The sequence below is a fragment of the Nerophis lumbriciformis genome, linkage group LG08, assembly GCF_033978685.3.
Source record: "Nerophis lumbriciformis linkage group LG08, RoL_Nlum_v2.1, whole genome shotgun sequence".
Taxonomy (NCBI): domain Eukaryota; kingdom Metazoa; phylum Chordata; class Actinopteri; order Syngnathiformes; family Syngnathidae; genus Nerophis; species Nerophis lumbriciformis.
Window position 1 is genome coordinate 1,070,690 of NC_084555.2, and position 19,257 is coordinate 1,089,946.

A 19,257-nucleotide genomic window follows, 5' to 3' on the forward strand; every position below is an offset into this window, starting at 1 on the left:
TTCAAATCCTTTCATTTTCTCAAAAGGCGACAGTGCACCTTATAACCCGGTGCGCCTAATGTATGAAGCATTAACTCTTCCGGGACGCTACAAAATACACCCCCCGCTACCACCAAACCCCCACCCCACCCCCACACACACACACCTTGTAGCGTCCCGGAAGAGCTGCAAAGGTTTCTGGGTATTTGTTCTGTTGTGTTCATGTTGTGTTACGGTGCGGATGTTCTCCCGGAATGTGTTTGTCATTCTTGTTTGGCGTGGGTTCACAGTGTGGCGCATATTTCTAACAGTGTTAAAGTTGTTTATACCACCCTCAGTGTGACCTGTATGGCTGTTGATCAAGTATGCGTTGCAGTCAGTTGTGTGTGCGTGCAGAAGCCGCACATATTATGTGACTGGGGCGGCACTCGTTGGACTCGATGAAAAGCGGACGTGGCGATTTTCGGGAGGGGCACTGAATCAATCAATCAATCAATCAATCAATGTTTATTTATATAGCCCTAAATCACAAGTGTCTCAAAGGGCTGCACAAGCCACAACGACATCCTCGGTACAAAGCCCACATAAGGGCAAGGAAAAACTCACCCCAGTGGGACGTCGATGTGAATGACTATGAGAAACCTTGGAGAGGACCGCATATGTGGGTAACCCCCCCCCTCTAGGGAGACCGAATGCAATGGATGTCGAGTGGGTCTGACATAATATTGTGAGAGTCCAGTCCATAGTGGATCCAACATAATAGTAAGAAATGACTACTAGAAACTACTAGAAACTGAAATTTGGGAGTCTCCCGGGAGGGTTGGCAAGTATGAGAATTAGCTGTACAGAATCGGCGGGCCAGCTCTAGTGTTAATTTGATATCGCCTCAAGGGCCAAGTGAAATTGGGGCCAGAGTTTGACACCCGTGGGTTAGAGTGTCCGCCCTGAGATCGGTAGGTTGTGAGTTCAAACCCCGGTCGGGTCATACAAAGACTATAAAAATGGGACCCATTACCTCCCTGCTTGGCACTCAGCATCAAGGGTTAGAATTGGGGGTTAAATCACCAAAAATGATTCCCGGGCGTGGCCACCACTGCTGCTCACTGCTCCCCTCACCTCCCAGGGGTTGAACAAGGTGATGGGTCAAATGCAGAGGACAAATTGCACCACACCTAGTGTGTGTGTGTGACAATCATTGGTACTTTAACTTAACTTTAATATGCTGCCGAATTTTGGAATCCTGGATCACAGTCGGAGGATGCCCGGTGGGATGCGTTGTGGTCATCTACTGCGGTGCGTCTCTCGTTTCGACTGCAGGGACGGTGATATTTTTAAACAAGTGTGGATGTTAGCTGTTCTTGTCTGAACGTAGAGCAGGTAGAAGCCGTTTGAGTGTGTGTGTGTGTGTGTGTGTGTGTGTGTGCGTGTGTGTGTGTGTGTGTGTGTGTGTGTGTGTGTGTGTGTGTGTGTGTGTGTGTGTGTGTGTGTATGTGTGTGCGAGGTGTGCCTGGCTCGCCAGTTGTCATGGTTGCAGTGTTTATCACCTCGTTCCACCGCCGACAGAGGCCCGGGGGCACGTGTGATTGGCTTCAGTCAGACAGACAGACTCTGGAGGGAGTGAATGGGGGGGCCATATTGGCACAGAGGAGGGGTAAAATGCCAACACGCTGCAGAGAGCGAGAGAGAGAGGCGGGTGTGGAAGGACGCTGGACAAATGTCAATGCAGGCCCTCTTCATGATGAGCATGTCATCATTGCGGCTTTCAAGTGCAACTGATTCCAACGTGCATGTGGGAAAAATATATGAATGACTGGTTTAATACTTGCACAGAGTTGGAAGATGTGCCATGTCACCTGACTGAAATCTTGCTGAAATTCAGTATCAAGTAATGACGTGTTACTGTTGCCCACCATACCGCTTATAGCTAATGTCCGCCACCTGGCGACGATGCAATACAAATATGCAATTTTAGCGGTTGCTGACAAGGCTATTCACTCCAGCAAACTGTTATTGGAGACACCAACCCACTTACGACAGTTACGGATGACGCCAAGTGCCAGGTTAAACACTCCCTTTGCCTCTCCAGCAGTCACCATTACATGGAACCAGATGGCATGCAGCTGCTTCCACATCCAGGTGGTTTCCTTGCCCCCCCCACCCCATCCCCACGGCTCAACTCACCCCAGTCACTGCAAGACTTCCGGGTTCCCATTTTCCAATCACATGGCGCCGTAGTGACTCGCTTGAACTTTTCAGCCAATCGCAGCCCTCCTCGTCGGGGCGTCGTTTGCATCGCTTTACTCAAGGGTGTTCGAATAGTTATGTAGAAGTTATCACACAACTCTTATGCTTTAAAGGCCATTGCTATAGTTATTATCAATTGTCATACTTGCCAACCTTGAGACCTCCTAATTCGGGAGATTGGGGGCGTAGGGGGATTTTGAGGTGTGGGGAGGCGGGGTTTGGTAGTATATTGTAGCAATACAAGGGATTCTGGGTATTTGTACTGTTGTGTTTATGTTGTGTTACGGTGCGGATCCATTCATCCATCCATCCATCTTCTTCCGCTTATCCCATACTTGCCAACCCTCCCAGATTTTCCGGGAGACTCCCGAAATTCAGCGCCTCTCCCGAAAACCTCCCGGGACAAATTTTCTCCCGAAAATCTCCCGAAATTCAGGCGGACTCAGGTCCTCCACAATATAAAAAAGCGTACCTGCCCAATCACGTTATAACTATAGAATGATGGAGGGCGAGTTCTTGGTTTCTTATGTGGGTTTATTGTTAGGCAGTTTCATTAACGTCCTCCCAGCGTGGCAACAACACACAACAACAGCAGTCACTTTTTTGTATACCGTAAAGCAGTTCGTCTGCCGTAAACAGCAATGTTGTGACACCCTTAAACAGGACAATACTGCCATCTAGTGCATTTGATGAAAGCACTTTTGTGCGTGCCACACATCAATGCATCATCAGAGAGGGTGTTCAGCATGGTTCGAAAAATAGTGACAGAGAATAGAACAAGGATGGACAATTCAACCCTTAACTCAACAATGAGTAGATGAGTGTTATGTGTGTGTATATGTGTAAATAAATGAACACTAAAATTCAAGTATTTATTTTATATATATATATATATATATATATGTATATATATATATATATATATATATATATATATATATATATAAAATATATATATATAATAAAATAAATATATATATATATATAGCTAGAATTCACTGAACGTCAAGTATTTCTTATATATATATATATATATATATATATATATATGAAATACTTGACTTGGTGAATTCTAGCTGTAAATATACTCCTCCCCTTTTAGCCACGCCCCCAACCACGCACCCGTCCCACCCCGACCACGCCCACCCCCACCCCTCCCCCCACCTCCCGAAATCGGAGGTCTCAAGGTTGGCAAGTATGGCTTATCCGAGGTCGGGTCGCGGGGGCAGCAGCCTAAGCAGGGAAGCCCCGACTTCCCTCTCCCCAGCCACTTCGTCCAGCTCTTCCCGGGGGATCTCGAGGCGTTCCCAGGCCAGCCGGGAGACATAGTCTTCCCAATGTGTCCTGGGTCTTCCCTGTGGCCTCCTACCGGTCGGACGTGCCCTAAACAGGCTTTCGAGTGGCATCCTGACCAGATGCCCGAACCACCTCATCTGGCTCCTCTCCATGTGGAGGAGCAGCAGCTTTACTTTGAGCTCCCCCCGGATGGCAGAGCTTCTCACCCTATCTCTAAGGGAGATAGGGTGTACAGAAACAGTACAAAAACAGTATAAAACTGCGCCAGGGGCTTGTAAACTCAATAAAGCAACTAAAGAAGAATGCAAAATATATATATATATATATATATATATATATATATATATATATATATATATATATATATAAATGTAACAAAATGTAAAGCCATAGGCTCACACAAGTTCTGTAAATAATCCAAATTTGGAGCACAGCATGATAGTTTGATCTGCCGTTTCTTTTCTTTTCTCCTCTGCTCCCCTTTTCCTTGAGGGGGGGGGGGCACAGGTCCGGTGGCCATGGATGAAGTGCTGGCTGTCCAGAGTCGGGACCCGGGGTGGACCGCTCGCCTGTGCATCGGCTGGGAACATCTCTACGCTGCTGACCCGTCTCCGCTCGGGATGGTGTCCTGCTGGCCCCACTATGGACTGGACTCTTACTATTATGTTGGATCCACTATGGACTGGACTCTCACAATATTATGTCAGACCCACTCGACATCCATTGCTTTCGGTCTCCCCTAGAGGGGGGGGGTTACCCACATATGCGGTCCTCTCCAAGGTTTCTCATAGTCATTCACATCGACGTCCCACTGGGGTGAGTTTTTCCTTGCCCGTATGTGGGCTTTGTACCGAGGATGTCGTTGTGGCTTGTGCAGCCCTTTGAGACACTTGTGATTTAGGGCTATATAAATAAAGATTGATTGATTGATTGAGTTTTCACAGCTTTTTGGTTGTTCGAGGTAGAAAGCGTTTTAAAGTAAATTTCGAATTATTTTTTAAAGGCACAAAAAACAGGTCGGATATTGAGAAACTTACATTTATGAATATAAAACTTAGCAAATAGTATCATGAGGTTTTCAATTTTTTTTCTCATACTGTGTAAATTCCAAGCCTTGATGCTGAGTGCCAAGCAGGGAGGTAATGGGTCCCATTTTTATAGTCTTTGGTATGACTCGGCCGGGGTTTGAACTCACTGTTAGGCCAATACTAAAATAGAAATGAATAATCTTCTCCCACGGATGATGGGTAGGCTCGTTTTGTCTGTTTCCCTTCCGGTTCACCATCGCTGTGTCTGTTTTACTTCCGGTTCACTGACATAGGAAAAAATAACTTTTGCGAGATCTCGCACAACATTTTACATATACTGTAATATTGTACATGGTAATTGTTATATATCGTATATATTATATAAATATAATATAATATATCAGTATATATCATATACTGAATACAGTATATTATATGTAAATATTACATTTATGTTATTTTATATTGCTATTACGGTACATTTTTAGTCTACTGTAAAAACTTACATATACACATACTGTACAAATACAAGTACATATACATACATCCACTCATGCACATAATCACGTTTCATCAAACATATATTAACGTTGTTACTCTAGGGGAAACTGGGTAACACATGGCACACTGACAAAGCTTAACCTATTGTTACTATAACAATCTACAAGGTTAATATAGCTGGCTTCTCTTTCTTCCCCTCCATTTATCTGCATTCTTTTGTATCTCTAGTTATCATTACGTATATGTATTCTTGCATTTGAACAACTGTATTGTTGATAATAGAGGTAAATCATTGGTATTGTTCATTATCAACAGTGCTATGTTCTATTGGTATTTGTATCGCTCCATTTGTAGTTTCTGTATTATTATTTATTTCACTAACTGCTTTTTTGCTATCACTTTTACCATCATATTTGTACATATCGTATTTGCTGATGTTGCTCTATTGTTGTTGTTATTTTTGTCTTTGCTGTTGTTGTTTTTGTCTCTCTGTCTTCCTTTTTCTCTCTTTCTATCCCCTCCTGCTCCTGGAGAAATCACTCCACGTAAGCGGCATGGCCGGAAACCAACATTGAATGACCGTGACCTTCGATCCCTCAGACGGCACTGTATCAAAAACCGACATCAATCTCTAAAGGATATCACCACATGGGGTCAGGAACACTTCAGAAAACCACTGTCACTAAATACAGTTGGTCGCTACATCTGTAAGTGCAAGTTAAAGCTCTACTATGCAAAGCGAAAGCCATTTATCAACAACATCCAGAAACGCTGCCGGCTTCTCTGGGCCCGAGATCATCTAAGATGGACTGATGCAAAGTGGGAAAGTGTTCTGTGGTCTGACGAGTCCACATTTCAAATTGTTTTTGGAAATATTCGACATCGTGTCATCCGGACCAAAGGGGAAGCGAACCATCCAGACTGTTATCGACGCAAAGTTCAAAAGTCAGCATCTGTGATGGTATGGGGGTGCATTAGTGCCCAAGGCATGGGTAACTTACACATCTGTGAAGGCACCATTAATGCTGAAAGGTACATACAGGTTTTGGAACAACATATGCTGCCATCTAAGCGCCGTCTTTTTCATGGACGCCCCTGCTTATTTCAGCAAGACAATGCCAAGCCACATTCACCATGTGTTACAACAGTGTGGCTTCGTAAAAAAAAGAGTGCGGGTACTTTCCTGGGCCGCCTGCAGTCCAGACCTGTCTCCCATTGAAAATGTGTGGCGGACTGTTGAACGACAGAAGCTCTGAATAAAACAAGAATGGGAAATAATTCCACTTTCAAAGCTTCAACAATTCCTCAGTTCCCAATCGTTTATTGAGTGTTGTTAAAAGAAAAGGTGATGTAACACAGTGGTGAACATTCCCTTTCCCAACTACTTTGGCACGTGTTGCAGCCATGAAATTCTAAGTTAATTATTATTTGCAAAAAAATAAATAAAGTTTATGAGTTTGAACATCAAATATCTTGTGTTTGTAGTGCATTCAATTGAATATGGGTTTAAAAGAATGTGCAAATCATTGTATTACGTTTATATTTACATCTAACACAATTTCCCAACTCATATGGAAACGGGGTTTGTACATTTGATTATTTACAATCCGGGTAGGTGGGATGTGGAAGGGAGGATGTTAGTTTAGGGTTGTAGTTGCCTGGAGGTGTTCTTTTAGTGTGGTTTTGAAGGAGGATAGAGATGCACTTTGATTGAAACTTTTATTAGTAGATTGCACAGTACAGTACATATTCCGTACAATTGACCAATAAATCCTTCAATCCAGGTGATCGCAAAAAGCCGCTGCCTGACCAGGGCTCACAAAATCTGCAGAGACTCCTCCCACCCCCACCAAGGACTGTTTTCACTGCTGGACTCTAGAAAGAGGTTCCGCAGCCTCCGTAGCAGAACCTCCAGGTTCTGTAACAGCTTCTTCCCTCCGGCCATAAGACTCTTGAACGCATTAAAATAATCCCCTCAATTCCCCCCCCAAAATGGATTAACTCGCTGGAATATAAAGACAATATAACATACATCCATAAACGTGGACGCATATGCAAAAGTGCAATATATTTATCTGTACAGTAATGTATTTATTTATATCTGCACCTTATTGCTCTTTTATCCTGCACTACCATGAGCTAATGCAACGAAATTGCGTTCTTATCTGTACTGTAAAGTTCAAATTTGAATGACAATAAAAGGAAGTCTAAGTCTAAATGGTAACACCCGAATAAGTTTTTCAACTTGTTTAAGTCGGGGGTCCACGTTAATCAATTTATGGTAAATAAATAAATTCAATATAAATATCATCATTTAAATTTTTACAGGAGAAAGAGGAAATGAGTAAGCATTTTTACAACATGATAACATCTGATGACTTCCGGGTTCCCTCTTCCAATCAGATGGCGTCATAGTGACTCGCTTGAACTTTTCAGCCAATCGCAGCCCTCCTCGTCGGGGCGTCATTCGCATCGCTTTTACTCAAGGGCCCACAACACAGACAGTAGGCTAATAGCCGTTGTTTACTTATAAACGCTGCCAAAACTTAGTGGTGAAAGTTAATCGATATTTTATGTTTTCCCCTGTGAGATAAAAAGAAGGCGTCTATTTGAGGTTTGGTGTGTTCTATAAACTTATGGATTTAGCGAGAAAAACGCCATCCAATCACGGCGCCTCATAGTGACTCAACAAAACCGTCTCATCCAATCACAGCACGGCTTGTTTTGACGTGCTTCATTTTCCTCAGAGAAACCGGAAGCTTGCAGGTCTGTCACGCCGGCTTGTGTTTACTTTAAAGTTGTGCTTAAACTTCGAATGCAAATATAACTATTTAACGCGTAGTTAACACCACTGTGCCGCGGCACACCGGCGTGAGATACAGTCTGCTGTGCCGTGAGAGATTGGGTAGTTTCACCTATTTGGGTTAACAATATGTTTTGCAAACCAGTAATCATAATGCGTAAATAATGTGCCGTTGTTGAGTGTCTGTACTGTCTGGAGCTCGGCAGAGTAACCGTGTAATACTCTTCCATATCAGTAGGTGGCAGCAGGTAGCTAATTGCTTTGTAGATGTCGGGAACAACGACGATGCTTTGACGTGATCACAATATGCAGGCGACAGCGGGAGGCAACTCGCAGGTAAAAGGGTATCTAATGCTTAAACCAAAAATAAACAAAAGGAGAGTGCCCCTAAAAAAAGGCATTAAAGCTTAGGGATGGCTATGCAGAACGAAACTATAACTGAACTGGCTAAAAAGTAAACAAAAACAGAATTCTGGACGACCGCAAAGACTTACTGTGGAGCAAAGACTGCGTCCACAATGTACTTTCAAACATGACACGACAATCAACAATGCCCCCACAAAGAAGAATAAAACTACCAACCCGTATAGCTCGGTTGGTAGACCGGCCGTGCCAGCAACTTGAGGGTTCCGGGTTCGATCCCTGCTTCCGCCATCCTAGTCACTGCAGTTGTGTTCTTGGGCAAGACACTTTACCCACCTGCTCTCAGTGCCACCCACACTGGTTTAAATGTAACTTAGATATTGGGTTTCACTATTTAAAGCACTTTGAGTCACTAGAGAAAAGCGCTATATAAATATAATTCACTCACTTAAAAACAACTGAAATATTCTTGATTGGTGAAACAAAGTAAGTAAGAAATATCGCTCAAAGGAAGACATGAAACTGCTACAGGAAAATACCAAAAAAAGAGAAAAAAGCCACCAAAATAGGAGCGCAAGACAAGAACTAAAACACTACACACAGGAAAACAGCAAAAAACTCCAAATAAGATTTGACAGGTCGTGACTCTACACCTACTTTGAGACAAGAGCTACATTGATGCATGGTAGGTTATGGTTTAAAGTCATATCCAACAATTGCGACAACGACTTTTTACTGTCAACTGAGTTTCATTTTTTAATGATATCTGCTGGTGGTGTGCCTCCAGATTTTTTCAACGCAAAAAAATGTGCTTTGGCTCAAAAAAGGTTGAAAAACACTGGTTTAGAGCTCGGCAGAGTAACCATTTTATTCTCTTTCATATCAGTAGGTTGCAGCAGGTAGTTAATTGCTTTGTAGATGTCGTGAACAACGACGATGCGTTGTTGTGATCACAATATGCAGGCGACAGCGGGAGGCAACTCGCAGGTAAAAAGGTGTCTAATGCTTAAACCAAAAGTAAACAAAAGGTGAGTGCCCCTAAGGCATTGAAGCTTAGGGATGGCTATGCAGAACAAAACTAAAACTGAACTGGCTACAAAGTAAAAAAAAAAAAAAAACAGAATGCTGGACGACAGCAAAGACTTACTGTGGAGCAAAGACTGCGTCCACAATGTACTTTCAAACATGACATGACAATCAACAATGCCCCCACAAAGAAGGATAAAAACAACTGAAATATTCTTGATTGGTAAAACAAAGTAGATGCGGGAAATATCGCTCAAAGGAAGACATGAAACAGCTACAAGAAAATACCAAAAAAAGAGAAAAAGCCACCAAAATAGGAGCGCAAGACAAGAACTAAAACACTACACACAGGAAAACAGCAAAAAACTCCAAATAAGTCACGCCGTGATGTGACAGGTCGTGACTCTACACCTACTTTGAGACAAGAGCTATATTGATGCATGGTTGGTTATGGTTTAAAGTCATATCCAACAATTGCGACAACGACTTTTTTCCTGTCAACTGAGTTTCGTTTTTTAATGATATCTGCTGGTGGTGTGCCTCCAGATATTTTCAACGCAAAAAAATGTGCTTTGGCTCAAAAAAGTTTGAAAAACACTGGTCTAGAGCTCGGCAGAGTAACCATTGTATTCTCTTCCATATCAGTAGGTTGCAGCAGGTAGTTAATTACTTTGTAGATGTCGTGAACAACGACGATGCGTTGTTGTGATCACAATATGCAGGCGACAGCGGGAGGAAACTCGCAGGTAAAAAGGTGTCTAATGCTTAAACCAAAAGTAAACAAAAGGTGAGTGCCCCTAAGGCATTGAAGCTTAGGGATGGCTATGCAGAACGAAACAAAAACTGAACTGGCTACAAAGTAAAAAAAACAAAAAAAACAGTATGCTGGACGACAGCAAAGACTTACAGAGTGTGGAGCAGACACCGTCCACAAAGTACACCCGTACATGACATGACAATCAACAATGTCCACACAAAAAAAAGATAGCAACAACTTAAATGTTCTTGATCGCTAAAAACAAAGCAGGTTCGGGGAATAGCGCTCAAAGGAAGACTGCAACATGAAAATACCAACAAAACAGGAAAAGACACCAAAATAGGAGCGCAAGACAAGAACTAAAACACTACGCACGGGAAAACTCCAAATAAGTCACGGCGTGATGTGACAGGTCGTGACTTGAGATGTCCGATAATGGCTTTTTTGCCGATATTCCGATATTGTCCAACTCTTAATTACCGATACCGATATATACAGTCGTGGAATTAACACATTATTATGCCTAATTTTGTTGTGATGCCCCGCTGGATGCATTAAACAATGTAACAAGGTTTTCCAAAATAAATCAACTCAAGTTATGGAAAAAAATGCCAACATGGCACTGCCATATTTATTATTGAAGTCGCATATTGCATTATTTTTTTTAACATGCCTCAAAACTGCAGCTTGGAATTTGGGACATGCTTTTCCTGAGGGAGCATGAGAAGGTTGAGGTGGGCGGGGTTGGGGAGGTTAAGTGGGAGGGCGGGGGTGTATATTGTAGCGTCCCTGAAGAGTTAGTGCTGCAAGGGGTTCGGGGTATTTGTTCTGTTTTGTTTATGTTGTGTTACGGTGCGGATGTTCTCCCGAAATGTGTTTGTCATTCTTGTTTGGTGTGGGTTCACAGTGTGGCGCATATTTGTAACAGTGTTAAAGTTGTTTATACGGCCACCCTCAGTGTGAAAAGCCGTAAGTATTATGTGATTGGGCCGGCACGCTAAGGCAGTGCCTTTAAGGTTTATTGGCGCTCTGTACTTCTCCCTACGTCCGTGTACTACTCCGTACAGCGGCGTTTTAAAAAGTCATAAATTTTACTTTTTGAAACCGATACCGATAATTTCCGACGTTACATTTTAAAGCATTTATCGGCCGATAATATCTAGTCGTGACAGTACACCCAAGAGCTATAGTGATGCATGCTTAGTTATGGTTTAAATTCATATCCAACAACTTTTTATTGTCTACTGAGTTTCATTTTTTAATGATTTCTGCTGGTGGCGTCCCTTCGGATTTTTTCAAAGAAAAAAATGCACCTTTGCACAAAAATGGTTGAAAAACACTGGCGTAGACAACACCTACTTCTTGTGGGTGTTTTTATTGAGAAAATTGGGTGGGTTTTTAAAGACATCGCGTGTTTCGCATTGACCGCGGCATATGTAAACACGCTGTCGTGGCTGGATCACAGTTTTAGCTGACATTCTGCTGAATGGGCGAAAGCACCAGAGAGTCAATATGAATAGCTGCATTGTGGGGCGCCTGGCGAGTGTGTGTGTGTGTGTGTGTGTGTGTGTGTGTGTGTGTGTGTGTGTGTGTGTGTGTGTGTGTGTGACAGTAGACTATCAGACCTTACAGGCCTTTTTTTTTTTTTACCCCCTCTCCTCTTAGTCGTTTGTGCTCCCTAACGGCCCACGTTGCCACACGCACTCTCCATCATCATCGCTGCCTCCAGGCTGACACGCTGCGTGGCCGCGCTGACGAGGAGGACATTACCGGCGACAGCGAGCTTTCCGCTTGTTTACGCCTGCCGCTTGCTGTCGGCCCACGGTGACAAAGTCCCCAGGATGCCCCAGACGTTCAAGTCCAGAAACGCCCCGGCGTCAGACTCTCCACGTTCAGCCGGGAATCCGGAACCAGAGGGGTGCAGACATGTGGCAGACCCAGGACTAGGAGGAGGAGGAGGGGTCGAAGACAACCAAGGAGACAGTGAGATCATTAAATCTCCAAGTGATACTAAACAATACAGGTAATGTTCCTGAGGTAAATCCCAACTCCACACACCTTTTTGCAGTTTACACTATTGTCAACCCTTTATTTGTACCATCTTGGACACATTTGACAAAGTACACTGTGCAATATGTTTAAGCCACCACTTATTAAATCCTGGATTTAAGTTCGACAAAGATTTTAAATTGGAGCAGCAGGTTAACTCCGTTGAGTTTTTATCATCTAAGATTAAATCAGTTTTATCTTTTAACGACGCTCAGTGGCCTAGGGGTTAGAGTGTCCGCCCTGAGATCGGTAGGTCGTGAGTTCAAACCCCGGCTGAGTCATACCAAAGACTCCACTCCACTTTACCTACCTGCTCCCAGTGCCACCCAAACCATACTTGCCAACCCTCCTGGGAGACTCCCGAATTTCAGTGCCCCTCCCGGGACAACCATTCTCCCGAATTTCTCCCGATTTCCACCCGGACAACAATATTGGGGGCGTGCCTTAAAGGCACTGCCTTTAGCGTCCTCTACAACCTGTCGTCACGTCCGCTTTTCCGCCATACAAATAGCGTGCCGGCCCAGTCACATAATACATGCAGCTTTTACACACACATAAGTGAATGCAAGGCATACTTGATCAACAGCCATACAGGTCACACTGAGGGTGGCCATATAAACAACTTTAACACCGTTACAAATATGTGCCACACTGTGAACCCACACCAAACAAGAATGACAAACACATTTCGGGAGAACATCCGCACCGTAACACAACATAAACACAACAGAACAAATACCCAGAACCCCTTGCAGCACTAACTCTTCCGGGACGCTACAATATACACCCCCTGCTACCCCCTAACCCCCCCCCCGTCCTCCCGAATTCGGAGGCCTCAAGGTTGGCAAGTATGACCCACACTGGTCAGTGGCCTAGTGAGATCGGTAGGTCGAGTCATACCAAAGACTATAAAGATGGGACCCATTACATCCCTGCTTGGCATTCAGCATCAAGGGTTGGATTTGGAGGTTAAATCACCAAAAATGATTCCCGGGCATGGCCACCGCTGCTGCTCACTGCTCCCCTCACCTCCCAGGGGGTGAGGGTGATGGGTCAAATGCAGGGGATAATCTAACCACACCTAGTGTGCGTGTGACAAGCATTGGTACATTAACTTTAACTTTTAACTTTATTTCATCACGTTTGGACTACTGCAACTCCCTCTACATTGGAATGAACCAGGCCTCAATCACGTTGATTGCAGTTAGTCCAAAATGCTGCTGCTCGCCTTTTAACTGCCACTAAAAAAACATGAACACATTACCCCCATTTTAGAGTGCCTTCACTGGCTCCCAGTTTATTTTAGAATTCGTTTTAAAATATTGTTGTTTGTTTTTAAATCTCTTAGCAGAGTAGCGCCACAATATATGTCAGGCCTTTTAAAAATGTACACCCCCACAAGGTCTCTGAGGTCAGCCGATCAGTTTCTTCTAAAATCCAGAGGTGATAGTGTATTTTTTTTAACTTTGGAACAATATCCCTATTGTTATTCGGACTTCTCCCTTTTTGATGACTTTTTAATCACGTCTTAAAACATATTTTTACTCTTTGGCTTTCAAACCAGCATGAGATTTGTGTGATTTTAGTCTATTTTATTTTCTCCGATGTATTTTATGTATTTTACTATTTTATAGTTAATGTTTTATATTACTGACTCTTCTAGTATGTTTGTCTTAACTTCTGTGCAGCACATTGTGAAACTCCTATTGTTTTTTTAAATGTGCTATATAAATAAAGTGGATTGGATTGGATTATTGTGTGAATGCTCCAATGCATTCACACATATGGTTTTCTACACCAAAATTCATCTATTTATTAAACTTCTTCGACTTCTTCTACTTCTCCAGATTTTGGCGCGCTCTAACTTACAAATTTTCCCCCTATTCAAACCGTTCCAACTTCAAACTGTTCAGCCCATTCGGGAATCGCAGGCTTTCGTTTGACAAATTCCCAGATTTCCCCAAATTACATGTTTACCGGGACATTTTTCCATTCAAAATGAATTGGCCATTTTTCAAACTTACACCATTACCACATTTTTCAACCTATTCATACCATTCCACCTTCAACACATTCCACCATCCTGGAAATTTAAACTACCCTTTTTCCAAGTTCAAAAAAATTCCAGTATTTTCCAGAATTCCTGGTTTTCCAAAGCCTTATTTCCACCCTTTTTTCTGGCGACTACTCCTCCCACATTTTTCAACCCACTTCAACCGTTTCACTGCCAAAACATTCCTTTTAATCAGGACAAAAAACAAAGTTGTTTTTTGAACTGGAAAAATTCCAGATTTTCCCGAAATTCCAGGAATTCCATAATACCATTTCTCAATTCAACATGTTACTACTTCAACATTTCTCGACCGGGTTGAAAAATGTCAACACCAACCATTTTAACTCATCCAGACCATTGAAGTCTTTTAACATTTTATAAAAAAAATTCCCGCTTTTTCCGAAATTCCCACATTTTTGGGAAATTCCCATTGAAATGAATGGGACATGCTTCAAAGTTCCACAATTTCCACATTTTGCATCTGATTCAAACTGTTCCAACTTCAAAATATTCAGCCTATATTCAACTTCAAACTGTTCAGCCCATTCGAGAATCGCAGGCTTTCGTTTGACAAATTCCCAGATTTCCCCAAATTACATGTTTACCGGGACATTTTTCCATTCAAAATGATTTGGCCATTTTTCAAACTTACACCATTACCACATTTTTCAACCTATTCATACCATTCCACCTTCAACACATTCCACCATCCTGGAAATTTAAACTACCGTACCCTTTTTCCAAGTTCAAAAAAATTCCAGTATTTTCCAGAATTCCTGGTTTTCCAAAGCCTTATTTCCACCCTTTTTTCTGGCGACTACTCCTCCCACATTTTTCAACCCACTTCAACCGTTTCACCGCCAAAACATTCCTTTTAATCAGGACAAAAAACAAAGTTGTTTTTTGAACTGGAAAAATTCCAGATTTTCCCGAAATTCCAGGAATTCCATAATACCATTTCTCAAATCAACATGTTACTACTTCAACATTTCTCGACCGGGTTGAAAAATGTCAACACCAACCATTTTAACTCATCCAGACCATTGAAGTCTTTTAACATTTTATAAAAAAAATTCCCGCTTTTTCCGAAATTCCCACATTTTTGGGAAATTCCCATTGAAATGAATGGGACATGCTTCAAAGTTCCACAATTTCCACATTTTGCATCTGATTCAAACTGTTCCAACTTCAAAATATTCAGCCTATATTCAACTTCAAACTGTTCAGCCCATTCGAGAATCGCAGGTTTTCGTTTGACAAATTCCCAGATTTCCCCAAATTACATGTTTACCGGGACATTTTTCCATTCAAAATGATTTGGCCATTTTTCAAACTTACACCATTACCACATTTTTCAACCTATTCATACCATTCCACCTTCAACACATTCCACCATCCTGGAAATTTAAACTACCCTTTTTCCAAGTTCAAAAAAATTCCAGTATTTTCCAGAATTCCTGGTTTTCCAAAGCCTTATTTCCACCCTTTTTTCTGGCGACTACTCCTCCCACATTTTTCAACCCACTTCAACCGTTTCAGCGCCAAAACATTCCTTTTAATCAGGACAAAAAACAAAGTTGTTTTTTGAACTGGAAAAATTCCAGATTTTCCCGAAATTCCAGGAATTCCGTAATACCATTTCTCAAGTCAACATGTTACTACTTCAACATTTCTCGACCGGGTTGAAAAATGTCAACACCAACCATTTTAACTCATCCAGACCATTGAAGTCTTTTAACATTTTATAAAAAAAATTCCCGCTTTTCCCGAAATTCCCACATTTTTGGGACATTCCCATTGAAATGAATGGGACATTCTTCAAAGTTCTACAATTTCCACATTTTGCATCTGATTCAAACTGTTCCAACTTCAAAATATTCAGCCTATATTCAACTTCAAACTGTTCAGCCCATTCGAGAATCGCAGGCTTTCGTTTGACAAATTCCCAGATTTCCCCAAATTACATGTTTACCGGGACATTTTTCCATTCAAAATGATTTGGCCATTTTTCAAACTTACACCATTACCACATTTTTCAACCTATTCATACCATTCCACCTTCAACACATTCCACCATCCTGGAAATTTAAACTATCCTTTTTCCAAGTTAAAAAAAAGTCCAGTATTTTCCAGAATTCCTGGTTTTCCAAAGCCTTATTTCCACCCTTTTTTCTGGCGACTACTCCTCCCACATTTTTCAACCCACTTCAACCGTTTCACCGCCAAAACATTCCTTTTAATCAGGACAAAAAACAAAGTTGTTTTTTGAACTGGAAAAATTCCAGATTTTCCCGAAATTCCAGGAATTCCGTAATACCATTTCTCAAGTCAACATGTTACTACTTCAACATTTCTCGACCGGGTTGAAAAATGTCAACACCAACCATTTTAACTCATCCAGACCATTGAAGTCTTTTAACATTTTATAAAAAAAAATCCCGCTTTTCCCGAAATTCCCACATTTTTGGGACATTCCCATTGAAATGAATGGGACATTCTTCAAAGTTCTACAATTTCCACATTTTGCATCTGATTCAAACTGTTCCAACTTCAAAATATTCAGCCTGTTTGGAAATTGTGTGCTCTACTTCAACAATTCTAAAAAAAATCCAGGATTTCAGTTCTACTTCAGCATTGGAGCATTCACACGCAATTCCTTCAGGATTTGCCTCATCTAGTTACAAATGACTTTTTCTTATGACATAGCACAGCTAATGTAAATGCCTTTTTTGCTCAAAAAGTGGCCGATTCTACTGAAGAGAGTACCAGGCGCCTACATAGTCCAACATCAAATACCTCATATACTCTTTCAAATTTTCTTGTAATCAAACCATAGTTTCGGTATATTAGAAGGTCCTGGGTTCGATCCTGGGCATCCTTTGCATGTTCTCCACGTGACTGCGTGGGTTCCCTCTGGGTACTCCGGCTTCCACCCACCTCCAAAGCCATGCACCTGGGGATAGGTTGATTGGCAACACTAAAAATTGTCCATAGTGTGTGAATGTTGTCTGTCTATCTGTGTTGTCCCTGTGATGAGGTGGCAACTTGTCCAGAGTGTACTCCGCCATCGCCCGAATGCAGCTGAGATAGGCTCCAGCAACCCCGAACGGGACAAGCGGTAGAAAATGGATGGATGGATAGATGGAATCTTTACCTGACATGTTTCGACTGCCATCTGCAGTCTTCTTCCGAAGGGTCACCTGACCACTGTGACGTGTTGCCTTTCAGCTGTTCTTATAGGCGTGGCCAACCAGGCAGACCTGTCAAGTCTACCTGACATGAAAATCCACCACAAACATTACTGTTCATCGAAAACCCACACACACCGACCAATATCTACTCTGGACCTCCAAACATCCCACAGCACACAAACTATCAGTCGTGAGAACACTCTATGAACGGGCCAATATCATAACAGAAGAACAAGATAGAAAAAAAGAAGAGAAACACATCAAAATGCACTCAAAAACTGCCAATATCCAACCTTGGCCATCAAAAAACGGGAACAACAAGTAAAAAACAAGGAAACGAGGAAAAAAGAAGAAACCCTAAGAAAACCCTGAAATAAAGAACAAAGAGGTCATAACCTTACCATACATTAGGGGGGTAACTGAACCATGAAAAAACACAGTTAAACCTCACACAAAAACAAGACAGTTGCTTTTACATCCAAAAGACAAAATAGAACAAGACAAGAAATGCAATGCAATTTACGAAATCCCGTGTAAATCATGCGAAAAATCTGACATCGGAGAAACAGAGAGGACATTCAACACAAAGAAGAAAGAACATCAGAAAGAATGCGAAAAAGAGACAAGTGCAAGGTTTACAAGAATCCTACAACAAAAATTCAAACAGGAAATCTTACAATCAGCCATATCAAATAACCATGTCATGGACTGGGACAACAGCAAAATCATCGGGACAGAAAGTAACAAATTCAAACGATGGATTAAGGAGGCGATCGAACTAAGGAAGCGGCCCAAGGAAACCATCAATCAGGCTAACTTCTAACCAACTTTGTATCCGTACACCTCAGAGTGTAGTATCAGTTATAGCGGGTCGGCAACCCAAAACATTGAAAGAGCCATATTGGACAAAAAATACTGGAAACAAATCTGTCTGGAGCCGCAAAAAATTAAAAGCCGTATATAAGGGTTATAATGAAGGCAACACATGACGTAAGTGTCTATAATAGCTATAATAGCAAATCTTCGTTGACAGAAATGTTGAAATGTAATATTTATTCTACACATTTTTACAACATTAGAAACCATTAGTAAATCAGAGGCTACTCAGAAGGTGAGATAACTCCTGGAAATTACTGGCTTTTAATGGCCAAAGGTATAGATGTGTGTCCAAGTTAAAGGAAACAGTAGGCTGTCTTCTTTTAATAGATTTATTACGATCTTTGGCAAGCTAGGTAATGTTTGCTGTGGTCTGGAACAACATGGCACACAAATAATCAGAAATGCAGCCAATATTACATACAGATAATGCAAATATGAATTAAATACACAGAGGACATAAGTGAAGGAAATTAAATAAGCTCAAATATACCTACAAATGAGGCATAATAATGCAATTTGTACATACAGCTAGCCTAATTAGCATGTTAGCATTGATTAGCGTGCAGTCATGCACTGGCCAATTATGCCTAACAAGTCAATAACATCAACAAAGCGCACCTTTGTGCATTCACGCACAGTATAAAACTTTTGGTGGACAAAATGAGACAATGGAGTGGAAGACTTTACATATAAACAAACTGTCGCTTCACAGACCACACTATGGTGAGTTCAAGAACCGCCAAAATTAGTAGTACAAAACGATGTTCATCAAATACTGTCATCAGTGAAGCATACACACAAACATATTAAACAGTGGGCTTTCTAACAATTGGGAAGATTTGTGTCATATTTGTCCTCAAACAAAAAACATACTAAAACAAAAAAAAAAAAAAAAAAATTTTTCCCCCCATCTTTTTCCATTTTCCAATTTAAAAAAAAAAAAAAAAAATGCTCCAGGGAGCCACTAGGGTGACACTAAAGAGCCGCATGCGGCTCAAGAGCCACGGGTTGCTGACCCAAGTTATAGTAAAGGTATATTTTCCCCTGCAATGCGAAAAAAGACGCATTTCTTTGAGGCGCCGTGTTTA

At 41.7% G+C, this 19,257-nt stretch overlaps 1 protein-coding gene across 1 annotated transcript in view; it reads left to right on the forward strand.

Moving 5' to 3' along the window:
- Nucleotides 1-7,545: 7,545 nt before the first annotated feature.
- The window catches only part of LOC133611375 (nardilysin-like), an 84,896-nt gene continuing 73,184 nt past the window's right edge, over nt 7,546-19,257 (forward strand). Inside the window, exons 1-2 of the mRNA XM_061968094.2 lie at nt 7,546-7,814; nt 11,663-12,020. Coding sequence (XP_061824078.2) covers nt 11,839-12,020 — 182 coding nt within the window. The 5' untranslated portion in view covers nt 7,546-7,814; nt 11,663-11,838. The remainder of the gene's footprint in view (nt 7,815-11,662; nt 12,021-19,257) is intronic.